The sequence below is a fragment of the Haliaeetus albicilla genome, chromosome 22 (assembly GCF_947461875.1).
Source record: "Haliaeetus albicilla chromosome 22, bHalAlb1.1, whole genome shotgun sequence".
Taxonomy (NCBI): domain Eukaryota; kingdom Metazoa; phylum Chordata; class Aves; order Accipitriformes; family Accipitridae; genus Haliaeetus; species Haliaeetus albicilla.
In genome coordinates this window covers 10296241-10323693 of record NC_091504.1, presented here as the reverse complement: position 1 = coordinate 10323693, position 27453 = coordinate 10296241, and the positions used below count along the sequence as shown (strand labels likewise).

The following is a 27453-nucleotide window of genomic DNA, read 5'->3' as shown; positions in this document are numbered from 1 at the left end:
TGTAATAATTGGGCTTTTTCCTGCTGACCCATAAAATACTTTCACTACAAATATTATGTAATCAAATTTTATAGTAATGAGTCATCCCCTACAAAGAGGCTTGATTTCAGCTGCCATGTGTAGCAAACAGCACTGAAAAAAAGGTGGTAGGAATTTATCAAAAAGGCAAAAAAAGTTCATCCTATTTTCTCAGCATCAGCATTTTCTAAAAGAAAAAAAAGGAAAAAAAATGTTATTGAAAGCTTTTTGGGCAATTTCCAATTAAAATTTTTTTGGTATCTTCTACACTATGACACCATACTAAGTACCTGGGAAGCATGAAATAGGGAACCGTCTTCCACTGAACTGTTATTGAGGTTTAGAGAAATTAATCTCAGGGGAAGAAAAACCCTTCCCTTAAGGAAGGCACAGCCTGTAACACCATCCCTATTCTCTTGCACTGTCCTTGACCATGATCTATTAACTGGACTCTAGTGGCTACACTATAGACATTTTTGTTTCATCCCACTACAGTGCCTCTCCATTGCGGAATTTCATAAACTTTGTTCATAAGGTCATCCAAATTCTTTGCTGACTCCACATTGCTTTTTCTTCCAAAATGTACAACAAAGCAAGCTCCAGGTTATGGAACAAAAGAAAGAAGGTCAAGGAGTGACTATCAAATGTTCATAGACTTGACGCATGGGCTTCCCCACCCCAGATTTGGAAGTGAGGTACTTTAATTTCTCCTCTTTAACAAAAAACTACATAAGTACAGCTCACATTCTTCAAGAAGTGTCTGTGGAAAGTAGGAACACTCTTCTCTCAAAAGCTTAAATGAGCTTTAGGGGCAGCAGCAAGTAGAGATCTATAGGAAAGAAAAAAATCAGTGCTGGCCTCCATAACAGCAAAGGGGAGAAGAGGAGCAGAGAGAGTCTGTAGCCTCCCTGCCACTGAACTAAAAGCAGAAAAACACATTTCCAAGCCTTTACATTTGAGCAGTATGTACAGAGCACTACTCTCATACGCTCTTTTCTCAGTATAATGAGTATTTGCCTTAGATTGTGTAAATAGCAGTTTATGAAAATATTATGCTGTACAGGATCACATATCCCTGCAGATGCTGCTTTTGCTCCCATCAGCCTCATCCATGGATGTCTAATTGAGAATTCCCACATGGACAACTGTCACCCTTCAGTAAAAAGGCACAACTTAAAATCTTCAGTAGTCATTCATGACACTTTAGTCATCATTTCATTCCGCTTTTAGTCTTTTTTTTTTTTTTCCTGAGGCATGAATTTGACTTTTTCCAGAGAAATGACCCACCAAGGACAACACAGGCTATCTGTGACAAGGTAAGGTAAGTAACAGCACAGCGCTTGTGTTTCACGCCTACCCCTTGATTCCATTCTACTTGAATTTTTCTAGTACCATGCGGACCAAAAAGCAATTTCAGATACTGTAATTCAGGAGGGAAGGAATAATGAGAAGCAGTATGCTGCAACTAGGAAAATTAAAAGGGACATTAATTCTGATCTTGCAAGCCCAGTCTTATGACAGTTTTGACTTCTAGACAAGTATGCAGGTATGCTGCTTTCTGAGCCTTTAGCTTGGTCATTATTGAATACATCTTAATAAAACAAGAGTGCCAGAGGCAAACACTACCTCTCTCTTCACTGAGCTAATTAGGAGGTGATAAACTCAAGCTATTATCACAATGTTCAAGCTTGTGCTAATTACATTGCTCAAACCAAGCAAGTTACAACAGGAAAGCCAAAGCAGTGCTGCTTAAGAACAGTGTCTTGGGCTGAAAATGGAATTTCAAGATTAAACAAGAGACTCCAGTGACTCTTCCTTGTCCAGGATAGGGGGAGAGCCAGATTCAGACCTTTTTCCAGCCTGCCACAGGCTCAATTATTTATAAGATGCATGACAACTCCAGCACAAAGAAGAATTGACTTGCAATAGCTAACTTGTGGCATTGCTTGGCATAAAGATATGTTCAAGTGCCTGATACAAATTAAATAAAGCACATACCAAACTTGGACTTTCTACTCTTCAAATGCAAGTTCAAGTTACTGACTACTCTGAAGCACACCTATCTCTGTCTGGCTTCTATTTAGGAGGAATACTGGAAATAAGATTCCATGATATTTCAAAAAATCTGGAAACTTAGCATTTATTAACAACTTTATTCTAGCCAGCCCAGATCTCTAACACCTCTACAGCCTTAAATCAGAAGACTTGGGGGAACTGAGGTGGAAGCAGACACTGAATACTTTCACATGCTGGAGGGTTTTCTATTAGAATAACTAAGGATTCTTCAGTCAATTTTCATGGCTACAGTATCAGTGGCATCACCTTAGTTTAAGTTCAAGCAGACTTCAGGGAAAAAAAAATATTTTTTTTTTTCCCCAGAATAGAAACCCATTTCCCATCTAACTTTAGTGTCAAATTTGACATTCAGAAATCAGTAGACACTCTAGCATATTCGATCCAAAGTGACTTGGAAGTATACACTAGCCCTTTTGATCACCACTCCAAAATTGTTTTAAGACAGGATTTACGCTGACAGATCTTATTGATGTACTGCCCGTGTATTTTAAGAAAGAGAAGCAGCAGAATACAGTTAAAACAATCACAGCAGGAAAATGTAACAACATAGAAAAAATTATTATGCTTTAAATAGCAAAATAAACTTTAAAGCATGCTTTTTCAACACAAGAAGTATTAGTTTTCTTTAAAAGGCAATTTATCATCATGATAGATCCAAGTAAAATCCACACCCTTTTCAGCATACTGTATTCAAAAGCCACCCTCTCACATATATTTGTAACTACAAATGTTATTTCCTCTGGATATACTAATTCTGGCAGTGTTATTTGGATTACAACTACAATACAGCTGAAGTTCCAGTATTTATAGGCTAGGAAAAAGTTCTGACAGCAAGACTTGAATTTTCTCTTTCCACATATTTTTAAGAGTCATCATGAGAACCACCTAACCTCTCAGAGCAACACAACATAGCAATCATTATTTCAACTAATTCAACCCTATCATAAGTATTTGCTCAGTGCCAGATATGGGGCCAAGAGGAAGGTATCAATCAAGCAAAAAAGCATCAGCCAGACTACCTTGAAAAGAGAGTTTATGTAATTTCCATTCCAGATGTTAATGTTGCTGAAGTTTCAGGTATGAACAGATTAGATTTGCAATTACACCTTTCATTTCCATGAGGCAATGAACTATTTGTGACTCCTTGTAATTAAATCCCTTTCAAGCCACCGTATCTTCGGATTCCTTTTACAAGTTGCAGGGGGCCATCTCCAAAATGTAACAGGCATGTTAAAGCACACTCTATGCTAGAAACAAGTAGTTACTGCTTAAAGCAATAATTCATGAAATATTCTTGAAATATGGATTGTAATTCAAGTCTGTTGTCTATTCCCATTACTCACTATTAGGCAAGAGAAAAATCACGCTACATCTTGTTTCTTCACCCTATGTCCTTTCCTTTCTCTTTTCTTTGCTGCAAAGCTGTGCAGATTAAACCAGAGGAGATGTTGCTCACTCATATCCTCCTCACCCAAATCATAGCCTTGCCTATGGCATGCTGATTAGGTGACAGTGATGAGGTGAGTAACCATTTCTGTCTGGCTAAGACTGCTTCAGCAAAACTCTTCAGAACGTTATTTTGTCTCAAGTCCTCATCTGGACAAAAGACTTTCGTTCTCTCCCCTTCTCATGCTAAAAACTGAAAACAGGCTACTGATTTGAAAGCTGTCAGCTCTGTGATATGGACTGCCAAATGATCCTGACCATCTTTTTTTTTTTCTTTTGTCATATACAAGCCCATTACCAAGAGCATCATGACTATAGGCAGCTCCTGCTCCTGCCATACTTTAGAGTGAAAGACTATTTTCATCCAAGGAAAACACTGGCTTTGGCATAAGTTGAATGCAACTCCAAAAGGTACCCAAGTGCTTCAGTGTTTCTAAAGGAAGTCAGTGCTATCAGTGGGTCATTAGCACTAATAGTTTTGCTCTAAAGAGCCACTCTGTCTGGGCCTTGCTATTTGCTGATGAAGACATAGCCAAAGATAGTTTTCTCTATTTCTAATCAGTCTAGGACTCATTGTAGCAGAACAGGAGTTTTCTTCCACTTGTATAGGCTTAAATTCAGCACAAGCAAGAATGTCTGATTTAATGAATTAAAAAACTTAGTCCAAAACAGTTTTAACAAGTGTAAACTACAAGAAGTACACAGAGGATATAGAGCACCTCACTTACGGAAGATTATTTCATGAGATCCAGCAGCATTTCCACAGAAAAACTAAATTCAGAGATGTTTCACCTCACTGAAAAAACATATGGAAACCCTGAATGCTCTTAGTTATAAATCAAGATGAGAAAATGGTTTGCCTCTATAGTATGCTGGTATGATGCACATTCAATACAACTTAACATTCACTTATATACAGCCAGTAGTGCCTATTGCTGCTTCATTGTTAGTTTTATATTGACTAATTAAGTAGCATTTAAAATGCAGGTGTAGTGAAATAAGATGGTAGTTGCTATTCATTCTGTGCAGGTCAAATACACAATTAAGTTCAGCTTCTAGATCACACTACAGAGCATTATGTGAGTAGCAATTACTTTTGGATCACACATCCTCTGGCATAGCACTTCAATTACATTTAATTACTTGGTAGTTGCATACCAATGAGTCGAAGCAAGATTTATGATGAGGAAAATATATTTCCATACGTACTTTAACATTTTCCAGTTCTTAAGTAGACTAGAAATGTAGGATTCGGGTTCTTCCAGCCTTTATGGAAACATTTACACTTACTTCTGTTTAGATATCTGTAGGCCCATGCCCTAAAAGTACTCTTAATTCAGTCTCCAAATTCAACAAATTCAACCCTGGTCATAATTTATAATGATTCATAACTGAAAAAATACTAGGCATTGAAGACCTGTCTAATTTTGTACAGAAAAATGAAACAAGAACCAACACCCAGAATCCAAAGTGAAATAAAACCAAACAAAACCCATATGCATATCATATGCATATTTTTGAATAGTCAGGGTGATTCACCATGAGAAAAGCATCCCAAAAAAGTAAGGGATTGTCTATCCAGTTTGAGTTTCCTGACACAGAGATAAACACTGAGAGCCTTCAGACTGGAAGGAACACACTTCTGTCAAAGTCATCTTACCACACTCAGTGGAGAGGCGAGTACAAGTTAAAGGCCTATGATATTCAGAAACTAACATTAAGTGATCAGATGTTCCCAGTTTTATACCACACAAAAATTCTAGAATCTTTAACTCCATGAAGACATGTTTATACCATGATCTCTTCACATCACTGCAAAGAAGTAGTAATAATTACAATACAAATAAATGCTTATATTGAGAAGTGCAGAGCCCAGTTCTGAGAAAGAACACTTTTTAAGCTTTTACTCAAAATGAGCAATAATGGATGTATAAAAGCAACAGGATTCTCACTACTGACTTCTGATTCTGCATTAGATAAGTGAGTGTTATCATATGAGAGCCATATTTAATTTCTAAGGAGGGGATTTTTCAGATACCACCCTGAATGAATATTAAATAACAAGGACCTCAACTGACTTCCCTATGCAGTAGCAGGGAAAAAAAAAACCTCAAAGAATATTAAATCCAGAGGTTTTATTTTCACTGAGTTTTAAAAGGAAGTATGGTCTTGTCACTCAAAGAAAAAACAAATCATGCCTCATACTGGAACATTTGCTTAATAACATGGTGAATGTCAGCTAAAGATTTCTGCTGCAATATTAAACCTGAGAAAATAAACAGTAAATGTCTAAGCATTATTACTCTGTGATAAAACTATACATACTGAAAAACAAAAATTCTAAAAGCAAAGCTGACTTACCATATGGCAACTCTAGCCTAATAGTGCGGCCATTTACCTTCCACTTAGCAGCGGATGATCTTAACGTTCAAGGAAGACAGAATACCTGTGCAACTGAAGTGTGCTTTGAGAATCTGTAAAGAGCATTTGAACCACACTAACCAAATCAGATTTGATCTTTGTTTTATTTTTACAGACTACAAGGGATTTTCAGTACCACTAAATGCATGCTATTTTTCAAAGCAGCATTTTGATAAATTACTTCTGCTAAGAATGTTGCAGTTGCTTTCCAGAAATCAGCTCTTCTACATTTTGCCTCCCTAGGCAGTAAACTACAGCAAAGGGTAGTTTTTTGATGAAAATGCCCATCCTTCTGCAGGTAGGATTGGCCTTAATTTTCGAGATAAGAAAGGCTTGAATGTTAGATCTGATAAACCTATACATTTCAGTTTATAAAACTGGGCCATTTATGCTGTCTTGGAGGTTCAAAAAATAATAGATTTCTCAATGATCAAAGTTGTTATTAGTCTGCAGTTATCTCTGAATAATAGGTCAAACTCACAAGCCTGTTCACTTTCACAGTGTCTGCTGAACAAGGATCTTAGCAAAGCAAAGCGATGCAAATAGCATCAAGCATGAAGTAATTGATTTGCAGTCTTGTTTTCTAACAGCAGTTTGCGAACTAGATTCTACAGTTTCTATAAAGTGCAAAATTATAAATTTAGCATTTTAATATGACACAGAAACGATTAATACACATATCTGCATATTGTTAGACACTTGAGTAATAAAGCAGCTTCATAGATCACCAAATAATGAAACCAGGTGGTATTGCTACGATCATCTAATATATCATCCAGTGATTCCTGTACCTGTGCAATCACATTACACTCGGTGACTAAATGAGGTGAATACTAAGTTTTAACACAACCAAATGCTCTCCTGTTCACTGACTCAGTAACTACAGATTAATTTTAACCTGCTAGGAGATGAACACTAAACCTGAAGCAGTCATGGTCTTAGACACGAGATATTTCTTGATAGCACTGTGAAAGGACAGTTTATTTTGTCTCTACTTTAACAAAGAAATCAACCCACTGGGCAGAAACCTGCAGGGACTTTGAAATGAAGACCAAAAGTTGCAGAATGCAGCTACTTAGAAAACACAGTAAGTAGTTTTACAATGGTTTGAATGCTAGATGCATTTGTGTCACTTTTTAAATAGTGAAGTCCCAGAAATTACCTCACCAAGAGCCTGTTTAAGTTTACCACCATAGAGATTCAAAAACTTCTTGATATTATTTTTCCTGTACACTAAGCAGATGGATATATGATCCAAGATAGGATTCCTTAGAAACACTCTGCTGCAGTTTAAGACTGTTGTATTACTTTCTTCACTATGCCCATGACCCCAGGAGAAAAAATTTGATTTGGTCGCAGTGTGCATAAGATTCTCTCTACTCTTCAGCGAAGCAATGAAACAGGCACTTGAATTCAAGGATGTGATTACATCCACCCTATTCTAAAGTATGTTTTCAGTACCACTGATTTAAGAGGAACTTACAGAGTACTGAAAAGCATGTGCAAACACTTTCCCAGGCCAAATCAAAGCCTCTGTTTGAAGAAGGGTATCCCCTTCTCATCGTGACCTTACAAATAAGCCCTCATTAGTTACAGAAAGCAAAATTAAGCTGCACAACCACGTGGAAGAACAAAAGCAAGAAAGAGCTTTGAAATGTCTTTGTTACTGTAAATAGCACAGAAGCAGACAATGCACAGAAATTAGTGACAACAGGAGCGACTATAGAAATTACTTGCCATTTAAAAAAATATATTAGCATTTAGTATTTCATAAGCACATAAATTTTCAGAATTACCCCTTCAGGGGTAAGACATTTTCTGTAAGTGAGGCACTATTCTGAAAGAATAGCATATTAGCACTACGGTCCCTGGAGAGAACAACTGCATACCCTACATCGGGCATGCTGCAGGAGAGAGACCACAGCACACAGCTTTCACCTGTCACTACAACAGACTCTGTGACCAGCTTGGTTGAAGAAGATGGGCAACCATGACCTAAGGAGCTCTTTTTCTTGGTTTTAGCTGATTTATCCCAACTTTTTTTTTAACTGCTTCCACCTGTGTTTTATTCCAGAATTGCTTTTTTCAAAGGATTTCATTTTAATTTGTATAGCACATGCTTTTTTCCTTTGATAAATGGAAGTGTTGCAATTACGTAGCAGATTCCTCTAAAAAAAAAAAAAAAATAAAGAAGTTAACTATTGTGTTCCTCAAAAAAAGTGCTATTACTGTGAATTATTTTTTTAAATGCTGATTTCATCTGGTTCACCACTTCACAGGTGGGTGCAGGCTTTTTCATGAAGATGAGGCCTCCGCATAGGGAACCCATTAATGATAGCACACAGGTAGAGTGCCATCTACAAGATCAGGCACAAAACCGTAATTTGCTGTTGAATGAGTTATGTCAAGATTGTCTTGCTCTAACAGTTCCAAGTATTTAATCAGGCTTTTCAAACTATCTAAATCTTTTATAAAGAACAATGGAAGAAGATAATGATGAACTTGTGCAAAACAGTCATTCAATCTTAATCTCAGTAAGAACAAAAATTTCTCTTCAAAGAACATTCAGAATAGTGACAGTAATATTTTAGCACTTGTCCTCAGTACCTTCTCAAAAAGAGAAATGAAGTCAAGTTCCTAGAAAGTGCTCTGATTCATCCTGCCTCAAATGTTCCACAAGTTCCTAAAATTACTATGGAAGACTACTGAAAGAAACGAAATGATCCACACTGCCAGCAGCTGAGCATCCTGCATTTTGCTGAAACAGAGGGTGAGACTACAGTACTGTGAGCTCATCTGCCTGGCAAGCCAGAACTCAAAAGGTTATTAATGAAGAGGATACACAAAGTCATTTCTCACAGTAAAGCTTGATCTGGCAATCCGTTTAAAACTTCCATTGATTTAAAAGAATTTTCTTTTGAGCAAGTATCAATGCTTCTAAATTTCCAGTTTTTAAATCAAGACTCTCATTAACATTTTGGTTTATTCTTGAAATTCCAAACTGCTGAAGTGATGGAATTATTTCAGAAACTCAGCTTTACTAAAAATTCAGCTTTTAATTTACATTTTTGTGTAGCGGCTTACATTCCTGTTTGCAGTCTTACAGATAAATCTGTCACTAAAATATCACCCAAACAGCTTAAAATGTAGAAGGTAACAGAAAAACTGAATCTAAAATTACTACTTTTAAAATATCATGATTGAAGGCAGATTCATGATTTGAAAAAGAGAGCTTTACTTACAATAGAATACTTGGAGTTGGTAATCCAAGAGTAGCTTTATGATAAATCCTACATATTTGTTAAAAGATTTAGAGAGTTTCCCATATATATATACACACACAATTATCTCATACTAATTGTATAATTTCTTGCATTTCTTAATTTTAAGCTGTTGGCATTTTTTATAACGCTTAAGGTGACATTTGGCAGTTCAGTTCCCACAGATACAAGTGCCATTATTCCTACAGAAACTATGGGTTTTTTCCCCCCACAAAACATGTTGTTCGAAGAACATGATAAATGATAGGAATAACAGCTTCATGATTTTTAAATTTCTTTATTCTTCAGAGTATGTAGTACTGCTTTCCCACTGCATTTTCAGCATTTACAAGGGAAAGGTAAAATGGCTATCTAGTATTTATGAAAATAAAACAAAGTAGAAGCAAGCAAACTGACACTGACAATATAAAAGCAAGCTCCAAATTCAGCCTCCTTAATCGCTCGAGGAGATGAAAACATACACATCTTGCAGATGAATAGGCCATTGAGGTAGGCAAATCAAAAGCTTTTTCCTCCAGCTACCAAAGTCTCAGAGGTGAAAGCCAAAACCCTGGAGAACTGTGCTGGCTACTATAAACCATATATGCCCTGCTAAAGAGAGAGACAAAAGGGCAGGGGGAATGCTGAAAAGAGGGAAGCAGGAAATAAGACCTGGTCATAGGGGATTCCTAAATTCCAAGATTCTAAAAACAACTTCAAAAAGGACAACCAGGCTGAAACATTGATTTGTTCCCTAATTGAAGGCAATGTGATAATGGGCTCAGCATTTTGGGCTTCAAAGTTCCTCATGTTATTTTGGGATATGACCCATCTATGCAGATGCACAGTACAACATCTTTCACCAGCTCTTGCAAATCATTTTGTGTTGCTGTCAACCTCTCGGGCCAGTACTCCCCAACAGCACCCAGAATTTAATCTGAACAAAACAAGGAGACCTTCTGAAGTACCTATATTTAAAAAAAAAAAAAAAAAAAAGCCAATTCTAATTATCTCATTCAGTAATTATAAGATATTGGGACACAGACTTACTTTCCCCCTCCAAAACAATAAAGCTCATTTGCAACAAAAGCCTGTCATGTAAGTAGAGCTTACACACACAGACGGATATCAAAGTCAGCAATAATAATTCAGTCACCTGCAGCACTCCAAGTTATTGTTACAACTAGATAAATTTTCCAGGGAACAACTTGTTCATCCTACCTATCTTTTGCACTTGTTGGGAAATGTTTACTTGGAAACATCTCTTCATCCTGCTTCAGGTCACTTCTTATGCTGTATAGCTTCTGACCATATTCTACAAGGCACCTGACATGCTACAGTGAGGGAAGGACATGGCTTTGTTTTATGTTGGCTGTTTCATCTCCATGAAAATTGTGAAGGAAATCCCCCCCCAACCCTGCTCCCAATCTGTAAACTGAAGGAATCCACAGAAAAAACTCACTGGCTTCAAAACTGAATTTGGGAATGAAGTGCAACAAAGTTAAACAAGTACTTTTACCTGAAAGTTATATTCCCTCTTTAACACCACCTTCCATACACACTCAAAATTCTGTGCCTGTATTTGGTACCAAATATAACATGCAAGACTGCCCATTGGTAACTTTCCCAAAGACATTCTTAGAACACCTGTGTAACTCACACACCTGATCTTCTAACAGCTAGGATGTATAAAAACTAAGCACGTTAAGAAAACTAGTTATGTTAAAGGAGGGATGCCTTTTAGAGTACTGCAAAGGCAGTTTAGCTCTTTCTTCTCAGTCTCAGAAGAGGATTTCAGGTCCACACTTTATCAGAACAACCTGCTACATCTTTCCAGTTTGACAGAGCTAGAACCAAGGGGCCAGTTGCTCTCCCTGACAAAGCCACATACGTTACATCAGTTTCCAAGAACATGCAGTTGCTTCAATTCAGATCTGTTTTGCTTTCTCACCAAAATAATAGGTTTCTAGGATTTTAAACAACGTTAATGCAGATCTGTCTTGCTCCCTATTTGAGAGGTGGGTTTGGTGCCTGGCTCAAGCCACCATTCCTATGATGGAACAAACTCATGATTCATACCCTGAAGTGAAGATTTCCTCCCTCAGGTAACAGAAATCCTGCTCCTACCACAGATACCCTAATGAAATAAAAAAAGTCTGAGAACAGCTGTTGACATCTCCCTGTAGGTTCCATTAAATTTTGTTCCTGCTCCAGCACAGCTGCAATCAGTTCCTAATTTGACACTGGCTTCATGAGAGACAGGTCAGGGATGGAAATATTTAAAACTGTTTTAAAGACCATTCTACTCACTCTTTGTGGCTTCTCCATTTCATCTTTCCCCCGGTGTGTGTAATTTTGCAAAGATCTTTGCATAAAACTTGGGTGGTTTTAAGTATTCATCAACTCCTGCTGCTCCCTCTCCACCCAAAAGCATAATACCAACTCTGACACTGCAATCATTTACACAGTAACTAATTGCAAATCAGAGCAAAGATTGTGCCTTCAGGTGAGGCATGAGCAGCAGGAACAGATGAACTCTTCAAGATCCCATTTTCATGCAAATGCCCCATACTATAAAGAACAAAAAAACCACAAACATCACAATTTGTTTAATGAAATGTTCGTGTCAGTTCTGCAGGAGGTATCAAGGCTCTTTTAATACAAGTGCATTTTTACTCTAGTCTTAGAGGGCTTAAACTTTAAGTTTGTAGCATACATAAAAACCAGATTCTGGCTCAGGTCTTGGGAGATTTAGGAGGATCCCAATGTCATCTATGGAGTTTTCACCATCTTCTTCAGTTTAAGTGAAGTCAGAATATGTCTAGTAAGTGTTACACAGAAAGCAGCCATCTCCCTTAGGCCTAAACTGAAGGAAATTAGTTACTGTGTTTGCAAATCAAACTCTGCTGCAGTCTTATTGAAAAATTAATTTTGAAGGTGGGGGAGTCTGCCTGGCCTTTGGAGGGCTTCATGGCACTGAATGCAGACAAAGATTATATTGAATATGACCCCAAGTCACCTTCTAGCTGTAGCTTAACATATAAGCCCTTCAGAAGAAACTGGGCTTTTATTATCAGGGATAATAAACACACTTCCCAAATTTACATAAGACCTTTCATCAGAGAAACTCATGATGCTTTTAAAACTTTAATTAAGTTTTAGTTGAACCTAATTGGAGACGTGCATGTTAGGGTGTTATTGTTGCCATTTATAAACTGGCTAATCCTAGAATATGAGAATTTTAACTACTTGCTTTATGTGATACAACTAATTCTTGGTAAATTGTGCTAAGAAAGCCACTTTTGGAGTCGGTGGACCCTTGAGTGAACCAGTATCAGTACAGCTAAAAGCAAGGAAATGTTAACTTCTTTCTAAGTTAAAGATGTAGGAGGAAAATTACCATGCAAAGGGAGAAAACAAAACATTAGTCATATACACAGCTGCATTCTTTTCCTTGGTTTTCTAAGGAAAAATGTATCTTGGGAAATCCAAAAATGGATTTTCTGCCATCCACATACAGAACAGCATCCAATGCCAACAAGGTAAGACCACAAAGCTGTAGACACAACAAACATCAGAGGTTAAACACCGTGATAAGTACCAAATAATTTGAACATTGTCAAAGACAAAGCAAAGCTGTTTAAACAGAACCTGACATCCAGCTCCAGCGAGACACACTCTTAACAGGTCTCATCCTCTGTTGCTATGACTTCAGTGACTGATTTCTTTGGTTTCAAAGGGAGCACAAACAGTACCTTTAGATTTTGTGGAAGAAGCCTCAAGAACAGTGAAACATCTTGGGAGCTTCATGACAACTCCTTGTGTTAGTTCCCTCTCTTCTTGACACCTTTGAGAAAAGCAGATTGGTTCCACTTACATTCCATTACATTATTCCCTTACATTCTATCTGTGTTCCCCCACCAGCCAACTTCATCTCTTCAACCGAGAGGCTTTACTTCACTAAAATACAATTTCTTTGCTAGGTGAAAGCGATGAAATTCCATCAGCCTGCCTCCAAATCCCCTTTAAAGTCTCTGTAAACAATAAAATGTCTTCATAAGGAAGACTGTTCAGATTATTTCATATAATTTGTTATTACAAATGAAACTTGAAGTTTTTGACACTTGAAGCTTGATATAGAGAATGAACTGCTCATTGCTTAATGATCTAGCTCGTCTTGATTATCTCTCTGTAACTTTACATACCAAGGACTGGTGTTTGTCAAGGATTAAGCCTGTCAGAGACTTGTACTTGGGAATGATGAGCAAGAGGGAGCCATGAGCAATCACAAAATTTAATTAAATGTTTGATGAATTTACCAACTTGTTGAGAAGGCACAAGCAGAGGCCATGCTTGAATAGATAGGGTCGGAAAAGATAAGAAGTCCTGCCTTTGTTCTCATCCTTGTAGATAATTTAGCTTAAACTAGCCATATGGTTTTACATCACTAATGAAAACTTAGATAATAGGAGCACTAACAAGCATTTTTTTAGGGACTAACATGCATTCTTTAGGATAAGATGTATCAAAACATGTAAAGGACCATACTGCACAGAATCACCTGAGGAGGGTCAAGTAGCAGACAAGTGAGGAAGACTATGGAAAACCACCAGAGGACTCCTGAAGACCACCAGAGACCTTCAATGCACCTGTGTAAGGGACATTTGCATATGCTAGTAGTTTCCTGGAAAACTAATGAATATGTATAATATTTCTTGGAAAACTAATGAATATGTATGTAGAACATGTACTTAACTTGCACAATTAGGCCCAATGGTGTGCACGATAGGTGGAGCGATCCCCCATGCACCCAGCGCTGCCAATAAAGAATATCTACTTAATAGTTAATCAAGCTATTCAGTTAGTTTCTTTGAAACAAGCTGTTGGACACTTTTTTGACACTTGAAGCACTTCACACTAGAAAGAAGCCTTTGGAATTACTTGGCTAAAAGGTGCTATACAGTAAGTGCATGTTTACGTGATTGCTTGTTTTCGTGAGGAGAATTGTCTAGATACTGAATTCTGCCAGCTTCAATGATGAGACAGCTGCTATTACCAGACAGCAAACCTCACTGACTTAAGATTCACAATAAGGCTTACCCAAACATCCACTTCTTTGAAAATTTTCTTGGTCGTATTGCTGACTAAATGAATTCTGTGCTAGCAATGTATCCTGCAATGGACTTATGATAAATGGTCTCTCTACCATCTGCCAGCAGGAACCATGCTCTACATCCCCAGAAGTGTCCACTCTTCTGCTCCCAGTGGAAGAGCATACAGAGTCAATTTTAGAAGTTCAAACTGAATAGGAGCAGCAAGAAAAGATTAGTGAATTTTCAAAGTCTGGTAGACAACATGCACATTCTTGAGATGACAGGAAACAGACCTTACACCTTGAAAGTCATCATTTTCTTCAGACAACAATTTCTTAGCCCAAGGAGTAGGGTCAGTAATTTAAAAGGCTGAAAGCTTTTGTTTATAGGACAAATATGCACATTTCATTTCCAGGATTCCTTAAATCAGCATGCTAAAATTATGCATTAATGAAGTAGGGTATTTTGGACTTTGGCCTTAGCAAAAGAAAAATGTTCCTGGCAATTACGAAAACTGATGCAAGACTAAAGTAGCAACAAGGATGTACACACCTTTGCACAATCACATAATACATACGTAACTAATTTAATTCTGCAGCCTCTGTGAGTTGGTATGGTGTTCAAAAGTCAATACTAATTTACTAACCTGTAACAGCTACTTTTTTAGAACCTCCATATGAAGGGCTGAGGATTAGCACATGAAAAAGCCCCCTTCCTTTAGCAAACAGATTTAAGAGCAACATGTTTAGCAATTATGCAGCTGGTATATAAAAAAATCTACTTTAGCAATTTAAGTAAATGCTCATTTTATGAAAACAAGCTTTAAGAAAGTAAACAGATAATAGGATGCTATCATTTGCATATGTGGAATTCCAGTGAAAACTGCCATATACTGAGAAAACAGAGCAATTGGTATGAAATACCCTTAATTGCTGTATATTTTTATTTTTTCTTTACTAGGTGGTTTGAGCAAAGATATTGCTCTATGGGATTATGGTTTTTCCCTAGTGAAAAAGAAAACACCAAACGAAACCATGCATCTGTCCTCTCAGCATTGCCAGGCATCCTACTTCCCTAACCTTGTGCAATAGCTGTTCCACAAAATGAACCTCCCAGCGTGTGTGAACCTTTAATGTTATAGTATAGCTCAGTCTGTTTCAGCAGAGGCAATACTGTATGTTGCACAAGCACCACTAAAGAGAACATTATTATGGCACAGGAGAAAACTAAGAAGTTGCTAGGCCTCATGGCCAAACTGCCACCACTCTCTAATAACATTGTACTTCATCCTCTTAAAAGGTATCAATAGTCAAACTTGTATATACAGCTCCCAAGTGAACTCAAGTCTTCTGTTTGCTGACGGTCCCTCGCTGCTTTCCCTTTGCTTGTTCAGAGCATCCAGTGACGATTCCAACTACCTCTGGCGGTGAGACTTCTTTTATCTGAGATTTACACATCAGTTATGTATCTTCAGTAAACAGGTCACTCAGGCTTTTCTGTGAAATACATAACAAGCTGATCACCTTCCAGCAGCATCACACAATCCCACTACAGCGACCAAGAAGTTGAAGGCCACGTTGGCCCATAATTTATTTCAGCCACACAGTTGGTTTTCCTCTGGGTTTTGTTCATTTAGTTTGGTTTTGTTAAAATCTTCCCTGCTAAGAACAATCCACAACTGCACATATCCCCAAGAGAACCGCTTTAGCAGCTACCTTATATAGAGGTTATAGACATCAAGTCCTGAGACACCAAACAGTAGTTCATGTCACAAATATATTTGGCCTTTTGTCCAAACTGACCCATCCACTAGGAAGATTAAGGATCTTGGAAAGTAATCTTTGGGGCAAAATTAATCTGTCAGATAACAACAACATATAAATTCAGTTTAGACTTCTTCGTTCTATTACATAATGAAATATTTTTTGAAAAAAAATCACCATTCAGCATATTAGAAGGATAGGAAGTGGCTGCCTAATGTTGCACTGATCTAGGACAATTAGGGACATTAGAATACAGCTCAGGACTATGTAACAGCATGACTACAGGCAACTGATGGTGGGTTATGGAAAATAAGCATGGCCCAACTTGAAGTGATTTTTGATTGAAGTTTTGGAGTTCCATTTATAAAAATAATTATTTATAATATACATCAACCACTCTGGAGTACTAACATACATATCCAGATTGGTTTAACTGTGCAGCTACACAGGACACTTTAAAATTAATCAAAACCAATCACATAGAAAAAAAAAAAAGGAGCAGGGTCATTCCAATTAAGATGCCTCTACAGTTATGTCCCACAAAGATCTGTTCTTCCATTAATATTATTCAGTGATTTTTTTTCAATGAATTGAGGGAAGTGGGTAGGTATAAATCAAGTCACTGGTAATGTTCAGACAACTTAAAACAAATCAAACAGCAGTGATAAACGCTGGGCTTGTCTGACAGAACTGCACTTCCATATGGGCAAACACAGAATCATTTGTGACGAAAGCAGGATGAGGGTATAGTTCTGCTCAGCAGCAACATACCAACGAGTTCACTGTCTCATTTGCAGATGTTGGTAAATGAACCTGAAATCCAGGGCAGAGCAGTACCTAAACCATTCTAATATTAACAGGGGACCATCTAGCAGAATCAGCTTGCTTCAAAAATCTTGAACTTGCAAAGAGACAGAGAGGATGGAGATTAATTATTTCAGATGGGGAAACACAGACCTTCAAGATAGAAAACAAAGTACATGGATACAGTTACTTAGTTTATCCAAGAGAAGGCAATGACTTTATTCCCATCATGGGAGTCAATAAGATCTGGTGCAACAAGTCTATACAGGCTGGCATGTGCAGTTGGGTAAATTCCAACTACAGGAAAGTATATATATTTTTTTTACAGTGAGAATAATTAGCTACTGCAAGAAATTTACCCAGGGGTTTGATGAGTTGTCCATGACCTGATGCCTTTAATCAACAATGGTTGTAAATGGTTGTTTTTTAAAAATTATGTGTTCTAGCTCAAACAGAAGTTATGGAGTTAGTCCTAACTTCTAACAGAAACCAGGGTCTAACAATCAATTCTAGCCTTGAAATCTAAGAAGGGTCTATATGTTAGTAGCCAAGAGCACCATGCCTTCGTGTAACATCTACTTATATAGAGATAGAAGAAAATATTGTCACATAACCAAAAACTATTGTGCGTGCAAGATTTGGAAACCAACCTGTAGTGAGAGGAAGAAATTTTGTTCTGCTGCTATTCCATGAATCAGTCTTTTTTTTAAATCTAATGCAACAGCTTTCTACAATGTCATTATTTATTTTAAATTAAGTAAACAGTGAGTAATTGCTCAAGCAACACCTTACCATTTTATATAGACTCTTTTAATTCACAGACAGTTTTTAAACATACCAGTCAATGATTTTGCCCTCTGGAGACAGTGAAAAGATTAGGTTTTTTAGTTGAAATACATATTGTAAAGAAGAAACCTCTCAGCATCTCAGAACAGAGGTTACTTCACCAGTGTACTATTGATCAGAATGCTTACTTTCCATTTAGTTATGGCCCAGCTCAAGGAACTAACATAATCACAGTGTGGTGACAGTTCAGATTTTTACATACTAAATCCATTTATATTTTTTGTGGTTAGTCTTCAGTTTTTGGAAAACAACATTCACTGAAAATATTATGTGTTGAATACACTGTACATCTCAACTAGTAAAACAAACATTTGTACTATGACAGAAATTTATATACATTATATCGATTCAATACCAAAAAAATACCTTTTTAAAGCACATGTGTAATTAAATAAAAAGGTTTCCAAAGCCTGCACAGTATAAGTGGAACTGGGATGTAGACTTAAGTGAGACTGACGGATTTAAATGCAAGATAAGGCTATGCAGCCCCTCTCTCTTTTTTCCCCACCCTTCCTCCAGTGTACCTCAGTTAAGACCTTTCTTCCCCCACCGTTCTAATTCTGTGCTAGCAAAAAGCCTGTCAGTGTACAGCTGCAGCTGTTCTTCCTATAAGTATATTCTTTACTCAGCCCCAGCACAACTTTGTGTCATGATCAACCACAAAAACACAGTTATCTTGCCTCACCAGAAACTGCCAAATACCTCTTATTCTTGCTGGGACTCTGAACAGGGCTGGCCTATCACAGCCAGTCATAGAGTAGTGACTTTTGATATTGAAACATGGGGACTAGCATAACAAATATAAAATAATTTTATTTTTGAGCCACACATAGTGTGTAATTAGTGCTCACTAAACAGGATGGCAGAAGAAGGCAACTCTGATCCACTATGCTATAGATTAGTACAAATTTACTGGATGAAATTCAATCTTTGCTGTTTGTGCAAGTTTTACTCTGCCACAAGTTGACTTAAGGCTATGCATATTTATTTGGTGTTTGCACTAGTAAGGCTAAGCCCCAGTTAAAAGAAACAAATGTTCAATAGAAAGCACTAAATCAGATTCAGGTATCAACAAGAATATCAACAAGAAAGATGCAACCAGCATTTAAAAAATACAGATTATTACCAGAGTAGTATTTGACAACACATCACAATTTTGACCTTCAGATCTTGCAGCAATGGTCTATACAGCCTTCCAACATCTGCAGTCATTCTGACTGACAGCAAATGCAGAAATAATAATTTTAAATGGCTATGAGCTTACACATTATTTGAAATTCTCATCTTAAAAGAAACCTTGCAAATACCATCTTACTAAAATCCCTTATCGTTAAGTTCAGAACCAGGAGACTGAATAGACAATACTGCTTCTCTAAAACAGGAATTTACCACACTATTCCTGGACATTAATAATAGAAACTTTGTGAAAACTTTAAAATTTTTCATTATTTCCTTACTATCAAGGGTAACAAATACCATCAAAATAATTACAGGAGCTGTGAAATACAGAGCCCTTTAAGTGTATGCCATTAATCACTGATCCTATGCTGTCTTTGCTGAACTATTCAAGGTCATTATGACCTTGGGAAAACATAGAGCCCTTTAAGTTTATCCCAGTGATGGCTGATTCTATGGTGTCCCTGCTCAATTATTAAAGGCCATTATGACCCTGCACAGTTCTTGCTAGCCTTCAGGCAACAACACTGAGCAAGTAATACACCACAGATGCTCAACCTTGTTCTCCTTTAGCAGCCTTTACTTTTCTTATAGCGATGAAGAATAACTAAATGTTTCAGACATTATCTCTGAGTCACAGGTTGGGGGTCACTGGTCTTAACAGCTGAGGCCTGGAACCTGAGCAGCTAGAGCATTTCAGATTACTTTCTATATAGCCTTGGACAAGTACGTGCTTCTCTTTCCCTTCACCTTTTGACTTGTCTGTCCAGTTACCAACTAGTTAAAGAATAATTTATTTTATGAAGTGAAGGACTGGAGTTGTATTATTTCCTAGGGATCCTAAACAATCTGTAATACACAGCAACATTTGAAGCACAACGATCCACAACACAGTCTACATTTCCTTGCAAGCACCTGAGACAGCAGAACAGAAACATCAGCATTCTGTAGCATTATCACCAGACACAACTCTACGTAATGGCTAGTGTAATATGGCTGAAATGCATTATATTGTAAGCATGCAGAAAGAAAAGAGCAGATGAAAGAAAGATAGATTTATAAGAATTATTGTGCTTAGGAAATCTTTTTCACTTTAAACAAGTTTTGCTTTTAGGACTAGAATGAAAGTATCCTTTCCAAGGACTGCAGCTACCAACATGTCCTCTCCTGCCACTTCTTATTGATTTGTGAGTCTTAGATGGACCTTTATTAATTAAATCTCAGTACAACTAATTGAGAATTACTTCATTATCTACCACTTACAGTCAATGACATTAGGTTAAGTTACTCAACTGTTGTATTTTCCTACACGAAGCAATTAGAAGATTCCTGTTAGTAATCAGCTTGCTTCACAACTGTTGAAAAAGTTAAGTCCATTTTAATACTAGCTTAAGATGCCAGAAGGAAAGAGTTCAGGACACAAGACAACTATCAAAAGTAAATGTTCTGTATTCTTAATTTAAAGGATAGTTCCTTTCTAGTGTAGACAAGACTATGTATAAATCCTTAGGCTGTTTAAGAACTGCACAGTGGACAAATCATTAGAACACATTAGGTGCATTCTCTAGGGAGAAGTTACATGGGCGGCAGTGCATCAGATACTACAGTCTAATTTAATGGAACAAAATAGGGAACTCTTTAGTAATAATGCACTCACAAATGAGTCTGAACATTGAGTACTCCACAGGAAAGGGAAAGCTGGTGAAGCACCAGTCTCCTTCCATTTTCAATTTTTGCATAACTTCTATGGCATGTTCCCTATTGTTTCAATCCGTGCAAATGACTAAGACTGCAAGCATTACCAAAAAAAAAAAAGCACCCAGAAAGTAAATAACTTTATTAATTTCTAAATCAAAGACTTGAAATAAAAATGTTTTTCATAATGACCAGATTATTCAATGCACACTAACCTACTTTGGGTTACAAAAGGAGAAAGACAGTATCAAATAAGAGCAACACACAAATATTTTAATTTCGTATCTCCACTAATTCAACTCTGTAGACCAGAAATGTCTTATTTTGCACTTCAGAAGATAGTAATGGTTGTAATTTCAATCAAAACTAATATTCCAGTTACTCTACAAGAATTATTGTATTAGGTAATTGATTATTCAAATTGAGACAGAAATGTTCCATGAATGTTCCTTATAGAAATTAAACTTCCAATGGGTAAATACAAAGGGCTTATGCTACTCTTGGTTGCAATTGTGTGTTAAAAATAGGTAGTCTTTCACTGAATAAAATGAAATTTCCCTGTGTCAAAACCAGGCAGTCCATATGAAGTCTTTTGTTTTGTACACTTACCCCCTGCCATCTAGTGATCTATCCTAATAACTACATTAAAAATGTTAAAATGAGGTCATCCACAAGGGTCTACTTCTGCTGCCTTTAGTTGTCTTAGTCAATTCCTTATTGCAGTTATTCCTATGACTTGAGTCACAGTGACACTGTTTACCAGCATGGGCATTAACCAGCAGAAGGTTAACAGGAGGATGAATCAGTTTCAGGGAGAACATCTTCCATCAACTTGTTCTTGGACTTGGAATCAAGTCCAAACCAATTTTTGAAGATCATTTATCCACACCTTTCTACAAAAGGCTCCCTTACCAGCATTTAGCAAATAGTCCTGTGGAAGTAGCAAATAGTCCTGTGGAAGTAATGCCAGCAGCTTATATCAATACCACCACTCACTGCTAAAGAATTATTATCTCCTGTTTTTATTTCTAAAGACAAATAATTATGCCCCTGTCCTGGATCACAGAATTTGATTGTGTTCCAAATCAAAACAATGGAAACATTAATTCCAGCATATCTCACAGTCTGCCTAACAAGTCAAAAGACTAAATCCTTAAGTTATCCTCAAAATTAGGTAACCAGACCCAAAAATAGATGAGAGAGGAATGGCAGACATAGACTGCTTTACACAACGTGTTACAAATGTCATGCTATTGAAAATGTTTCAAATCTATGGTGTCCTCCTAGAGGATGTCCATTCCCTTCCATAACTTCTGAAGACAAAAGGATCTCAATAGATTTAAACAATATTGTAAGGAGGAGGGGAAAAATACACCTAAACCGTAGCCTTGACAGTAAAGTGCTTCAATCTGCTTAGGACCCTGAAAGTCAAAAATCAGCACCTTAAATTGGACTCTCAATCCAGTACGGACACACCATCTCAGGTTCTCCCTCTCTAAACACGATTCCCCTTCAAAGTAATATTCATAAATACTATCAAGAGCACAAAACCATGTACACTTAATAAACCAACTCTAAGGAGCAAGTAAACTTTCTAAAACAAAAAAATCTGTATGAGAAACTGCATTAACACAGTGTAAAGTTGCACAGCAATGCACAGAAATGTCAAACTGTCAGACTTCAGATCCACTTCTTAGGCTTGACTCTATACTGACCATACAATTCATGAAAACGACTTGAGTTATTGAGCCAAAAACTGCTTTTCATATAACCTGAGCTAAACATAAAACATAATAAATGTGCATTTCATTTGTCTAGATTAACACCATTCTCGTATTCAATGCCTCCTTATATCGTTCTGTATGCAAAGATGAAGACATCGTATAGCATGCCACATCTTCCCATCTAAACTGTATTTAAACTATATTTAAAATATCTATTAACATCTGAGACTTAGAAGACTAGATTTGTCATGTGCAGAATTGATCAGCACAAACCATTTTCTTTTCCTACAAAAGTATTAAAGAACAAGTTTCATATACTTTTCTCAGATTTTCTTTACAACAATATGACAGTCCCAAAACTGCAATAGACATTACTTTTGATGTTAACAATGAAAAATTGCAATTTTTCTTCACTGTACTTCTACACTTTCCTCTTTTCCAAGTCTTCACAAAGGCAAAGGCATTTTTTGTAAAAGTCTGAAACAGTGCTTTAATTCCCAAATGCATTAAGTCTTTCAGAAAAGTTGTTTAAAGGGATAAAAGTTCAAGCTCTCTCCTACACATTCCTGCACATATAACATTACAGATGAAAACACAACTTTAAGACTGCTGGATGCTATATGAACATTAGAGAAGTCAAACCAAACCCAGGAATTTGATCCTGTTCTATAAATTTTGCACAAATGTTTAGGGGAAAAAAAAGTTTGGTTTGTAATAAGCAGGCATTATGAACACAGAAATACCTTTGCACCAAAATCCAAACAACCTTCACCAGTCCATATGGACTAATAGTTGGTTAAAGAGAGACCAAACAAGACTGTATCCTTTAAGAACAAGGATACATGGATTACAAGGATACACACTTTTAATGATTGTAACTCATAACTTGTATAAGTTAGTCAGGGGAAGAACAGGTCAATCAGCCTAGAAAAAAAAAATATTACTTGTGTGCTTACTTCTTCACATGTTTTCTATTTCAGTAAATACTATTTTACGCTAAATTAATAATTTCCAGTATGTGCTAGAGCATGGGTAGGGTGACAATCAACCATAGGACATCTTGCACCTGACACTTATGCTCATCCTCCAGGCATACAAGAGGTAGATTGAATTCTACAGAGACCCTGGTTAAATACTTTTACCCAAACTTTTGACGAAAAGGGGTGACTCACCAGCTCTTCCAAATGCTAATTCTCCACCATCTGTATCAAATGAGAAATTTTTAAGTTGAACCTTACTACAAAGATTGCATTCCATTTCATTTGATCCAAATAATTCATTCAATGCTATGCCAAAAAGAAACATTAGAGGAAAAAATTACATGGCCTTAGACCCTGTGATTCACACTTACTCTTAGCAGTTTCTTCACTATAAATGAAAGTAATAAGAGAAGGCAAGAAGTAAATTATTTTAATAGATGTCTAAATTAACAATTACAGTTTTACCCCCAGTAACTACATTAAACTAGCTACAAGTACTAAGTGAAGGAATCATTCCAGATATCACTGCAAACTAGTTCTCAGCAAATGCAGCCTTTCATTCCCATGGCAAACAAAACAGCTCTGTCCAGTGAAGCTAGTGGCAGAAATGTCCTTCTGCAACCAACTTCTGCACAGGAGCAGCTACTGTTATAAATACACAATGCCAAGTAAATGCCTAGAAGTATTATGCATCATTTCACAAGCATAAAATATAGATGGTGTTTGCATTCTCTCATAATACAAGATTTCATAAGTGGAGTAATGAGTTAGAGCAGATGAGCTATGTAGATTTCTTTCTTCTAAACCTAAGAATGGATGTGGAATCATGCAAATAGCAGTGGAATAAATAAAGAAACAGCACATGTACTGTGCTGATTTTTTTATTACTAGTCCAAAAATGAGTCAAAGCCTATAATTTTTTTTAATGTCCTTTAAAATAGAAGACATAATGGACTATTAGGTACTGTTCTTCCAATGCATGCATTGATTACCCATACCACTATGCCTATTAAAATAAAGATTCTTCTAAGCACAGAAATGAAGTCATTCCAGTGTTTCCTAAGGGCACACAGTCCACCTTTTCCACCAGCTTGCTCTGTACAAGATGACAGACACAGTGATTGTTGAACAAGTTTTGATTGTTTTTAGAAAGAGTTTTATGTTAACAGAATTTCAGATGTCACAATTTATTTCTAATAATGTCTCCAACTCAGACACACTTCTTTAAATGGGAAGGGGAAAAAAAACCACTGGAAGTTTATACAAAATGTAGTGCAACATCCCAAGCAAGAGTTCACTGGAGTGGAAAGAATAGCTTCACTGAGCTTTGATGAATTTTGAATCAAACTGGGTTTAATTTATTACAAAAAACTATTTAAGAATAGTTTTGGGGGAGAGACAAATAGTGAAGGAATTGCTCGTTATTACATTTGCTTTGTTAATATTTTTAGAAACCCCTTGATGAAAAGTCAGAATACAGTGTTGGAGCCGATATACACAGGTCCTTGAAAGGACAAAAAAAAAACCCACAAAAACAAAAAGGACAGGTCTTTATCACCACAGAACTTTCCTGTAGTGGTAGAACATTAATAAGGGAGTAAACCAAGCCTCACAAATGGGGCAGAGCCCAGTGATTTAGGTACGCATCATTCTAATACATTCTACATTCTAAGCTTGATCCCTCAAAAGACAAAGTAAACTTATTCAATTAAAGCTTATTTTTCAATAACTTCCTAATTAAATATTATAGTAAGATGTACTATCAAGAAGATGTTTACCTGAACCATGGTGGTATTCAGTTCTAGATATTTATCATTAAGTGGAATGGATTTAAAGCCTTTACTTTCAAGAAAAACACATATAAAACCAAGGGTTATGATTTGACCAACTAACTTGCCTGTATATTGTATATCTTTGGAAAAAAAAATCAATATCTCTACCAGAACTGGTATCAGAACAAAAGCGCTACTTTGATATCTGAGAATTAAAAAGAGCATGCCTTCACAAGCATTGGAAACCTCAAATGTAGACTTATACCTAAGTGCAACTATATGCAGTTACATGGACTGATAAAGGAGACTTTTGCTTGTATAAGCTGACACTCTAGACACATTTTAAATACTTTTGAGAGTCAGGAAAACTGTTGCATTTAGAGATGGCCTTTCTGACAGAACGAACTGAGTAAACTACCTTTCCAATTATTTAAAAAAGTAAATCCTACCAAAATATGGAGCATCTACTTGACTCCTGATTTGAAAAGAAATATCTTAATTCAGGACATCGATCCCAGGAGGGGGGGGGGGGGGGGGGGGATTATCCAGAAAACTTCTGGATCAAACCTGTACACTAAAATTTCCAGCAGCTGTTAAGTGACTACTCGAAGCTATACTCTCACTGTATGATGACTTAAATAGGAAACATCTACAGGCAAGACATTGCTCCTACCACCACCCCTCCGCTTCTGACTGAGGGAGCAGCTAGTATGTGTCCAGGAAAAGTACCTGGCCCAAATTGCACCATGAGGAAAGCCTCAGCTGGCTGTGAACCCATGTTTGTCCCCCCTCCCCACCAGTTTTCTGCTATGCCTCAGAAACCTGCTGACAGGCACAGCAGCTGAGCTAAATAACCAGTCAGAAAGCACTGACAAAGTTAACCTCATATAAAGATCTGGTAACAGTGATATTTATACAGACAACTGTTCAGCAGCTCTTTTTTGCAAAATCTCAACAGATGACATTTGCTCTCTCACCAGATGACATCTCTAGCTACCAACTCTTCTCTTCCCCTGGAGCGTCTGCCCTCACCCCCAGCTGTAAAAGAGTATTCCACAACATAAATGCAGTTGAACATCCGAATGGACAGACTGATAAACAACCCAAATGCCCAATTCAATGTACCACGGCTACCCAATTTCTAAGTAGGTATAGGGAGCTAAAAAACAAGCTTTAGCAGTTCATATTCATTCTCCCCTCACCCACCCCCCAAAAAATCACTTCTCTGACATACACATTTTGCAAGCAGCTAACGGTGAGAGCCAGATTAAAATACACACTCCTGCACTTACAAGCATGTAGCCAAGATAAGAAACTAAAGAGTAAGATTCTTATAATCTCCGTGAGACAGGACACTTGATCGCATTTGTGCTACAGTACTTGATGCTCAATTACCAACTTCAGGGTGACAAATAATTTAAAAGGTAACCTCACAGCCCTCCCCCCTTTGCCAGCTCAGAGCCACTAAAGATCCTCACTTACACTTTTGCCTTCACCACCTCCTTCGGGCACGGGCTCTTCTCTGCCTAAACAAGGCATTATTTCTTCTGCTGCTGCTGCTGCTGCTCCTCTGTCCTTCCCAATGTTTCCCTCTTCATTCCCCAGCTTCAACCTCTTCCCCTCAGGTTGCGAATCATCCACGTCCTCCCTTCTCATCTTGCCATCTCTGCCTCGCTGCTTCACCACGTCTTCTGGGCTGCCACAGGAATTTGACATTTTTAAAGTGCTGTGGACCTTTTTTAAAGACTGATGAAGCTGCCTTTTTGGAGGGGATTTGGCTTCAGAGAGCTCCGATGTGCTCTCGCTCCTCTTAAATTTTAAGTGGTGTTTCGAAGCCTTTACAAGAATTGCACATAGCACTTCTGTTTCTCTGCCGCCCTCTCCTGATCACTGGGTAGCACTGTGCCCAGGACAGTTTCCAGGGCATGCTGCTCACAAGCTTCTTTCTATATTCCACCCGCCGCGCCTAATAAAAAGTAATAACCTTGCCTATATTGATTGTATGCACAATTCTGCTGCTTACGTTGCCAAAACCCTTTTACTTGTATTCTACCTGATCCAGAGTAATTGCCTTTCCTTAAAGTACAACATATTTGCTGCACCTTCTTTAAATCCAAATTTACCTCTGTCCCCGAGGGAGGTAGTGGTCTTTTGGTTATATACTGTTACTGATGTCAAGAATGATTACCCATTAAAAGGTAAAGATTGCTTTAATTCCAAACAGCTTCTTTCAAAATTATTTCATTATTACTTTTTTCTTTACTTTGTAAAGTACCTTTGTATCTTCTAAATCCATATTCCACATTGTCACATCCATTTTGCACAACGTGTTCTGCTCCTAAACTGTAGGAATGAGATTAAAATAAGATTAGGACGACC

General features: G+C 37.2%; 1 protein-coding gene across 17 annotated transcripts in view; it reads right to left on the bottom strand.

Annotated features, from left to right (window-relative positions):
• The window catches only part of RBFOX1 (RNA binding fox-1 homolog 1), a 1354570-nt gene extending 1327717 nt beyond the window's left edge, over positions 1 to 26853 (bottom strand). For 3 of the 17 annotated variants that reach the window (XM_069809864.1, XM_069809865.1, XM_069809867.1), the window contains exon 1: positions 26557 to 26851. In XM_069809864.1, coding sequence (XP_069665965.1) covers positions 26557 to 26790 — 234 coding nt within the window. In that variant the 5' untranslated portion in view covers positions 26791 to 26851. Of the gene's footprint in view, positions 1 to 26556 lie in introns of all 17 variants that reach the window. The other 14 variants (XM_069809863.1, XM_069809866.1, XM_069809854.1 and 11 more) reach the window with 10 other exon arrangements.
• Positions 26854 to 27453: the final 600 nt, after the last annotated feature.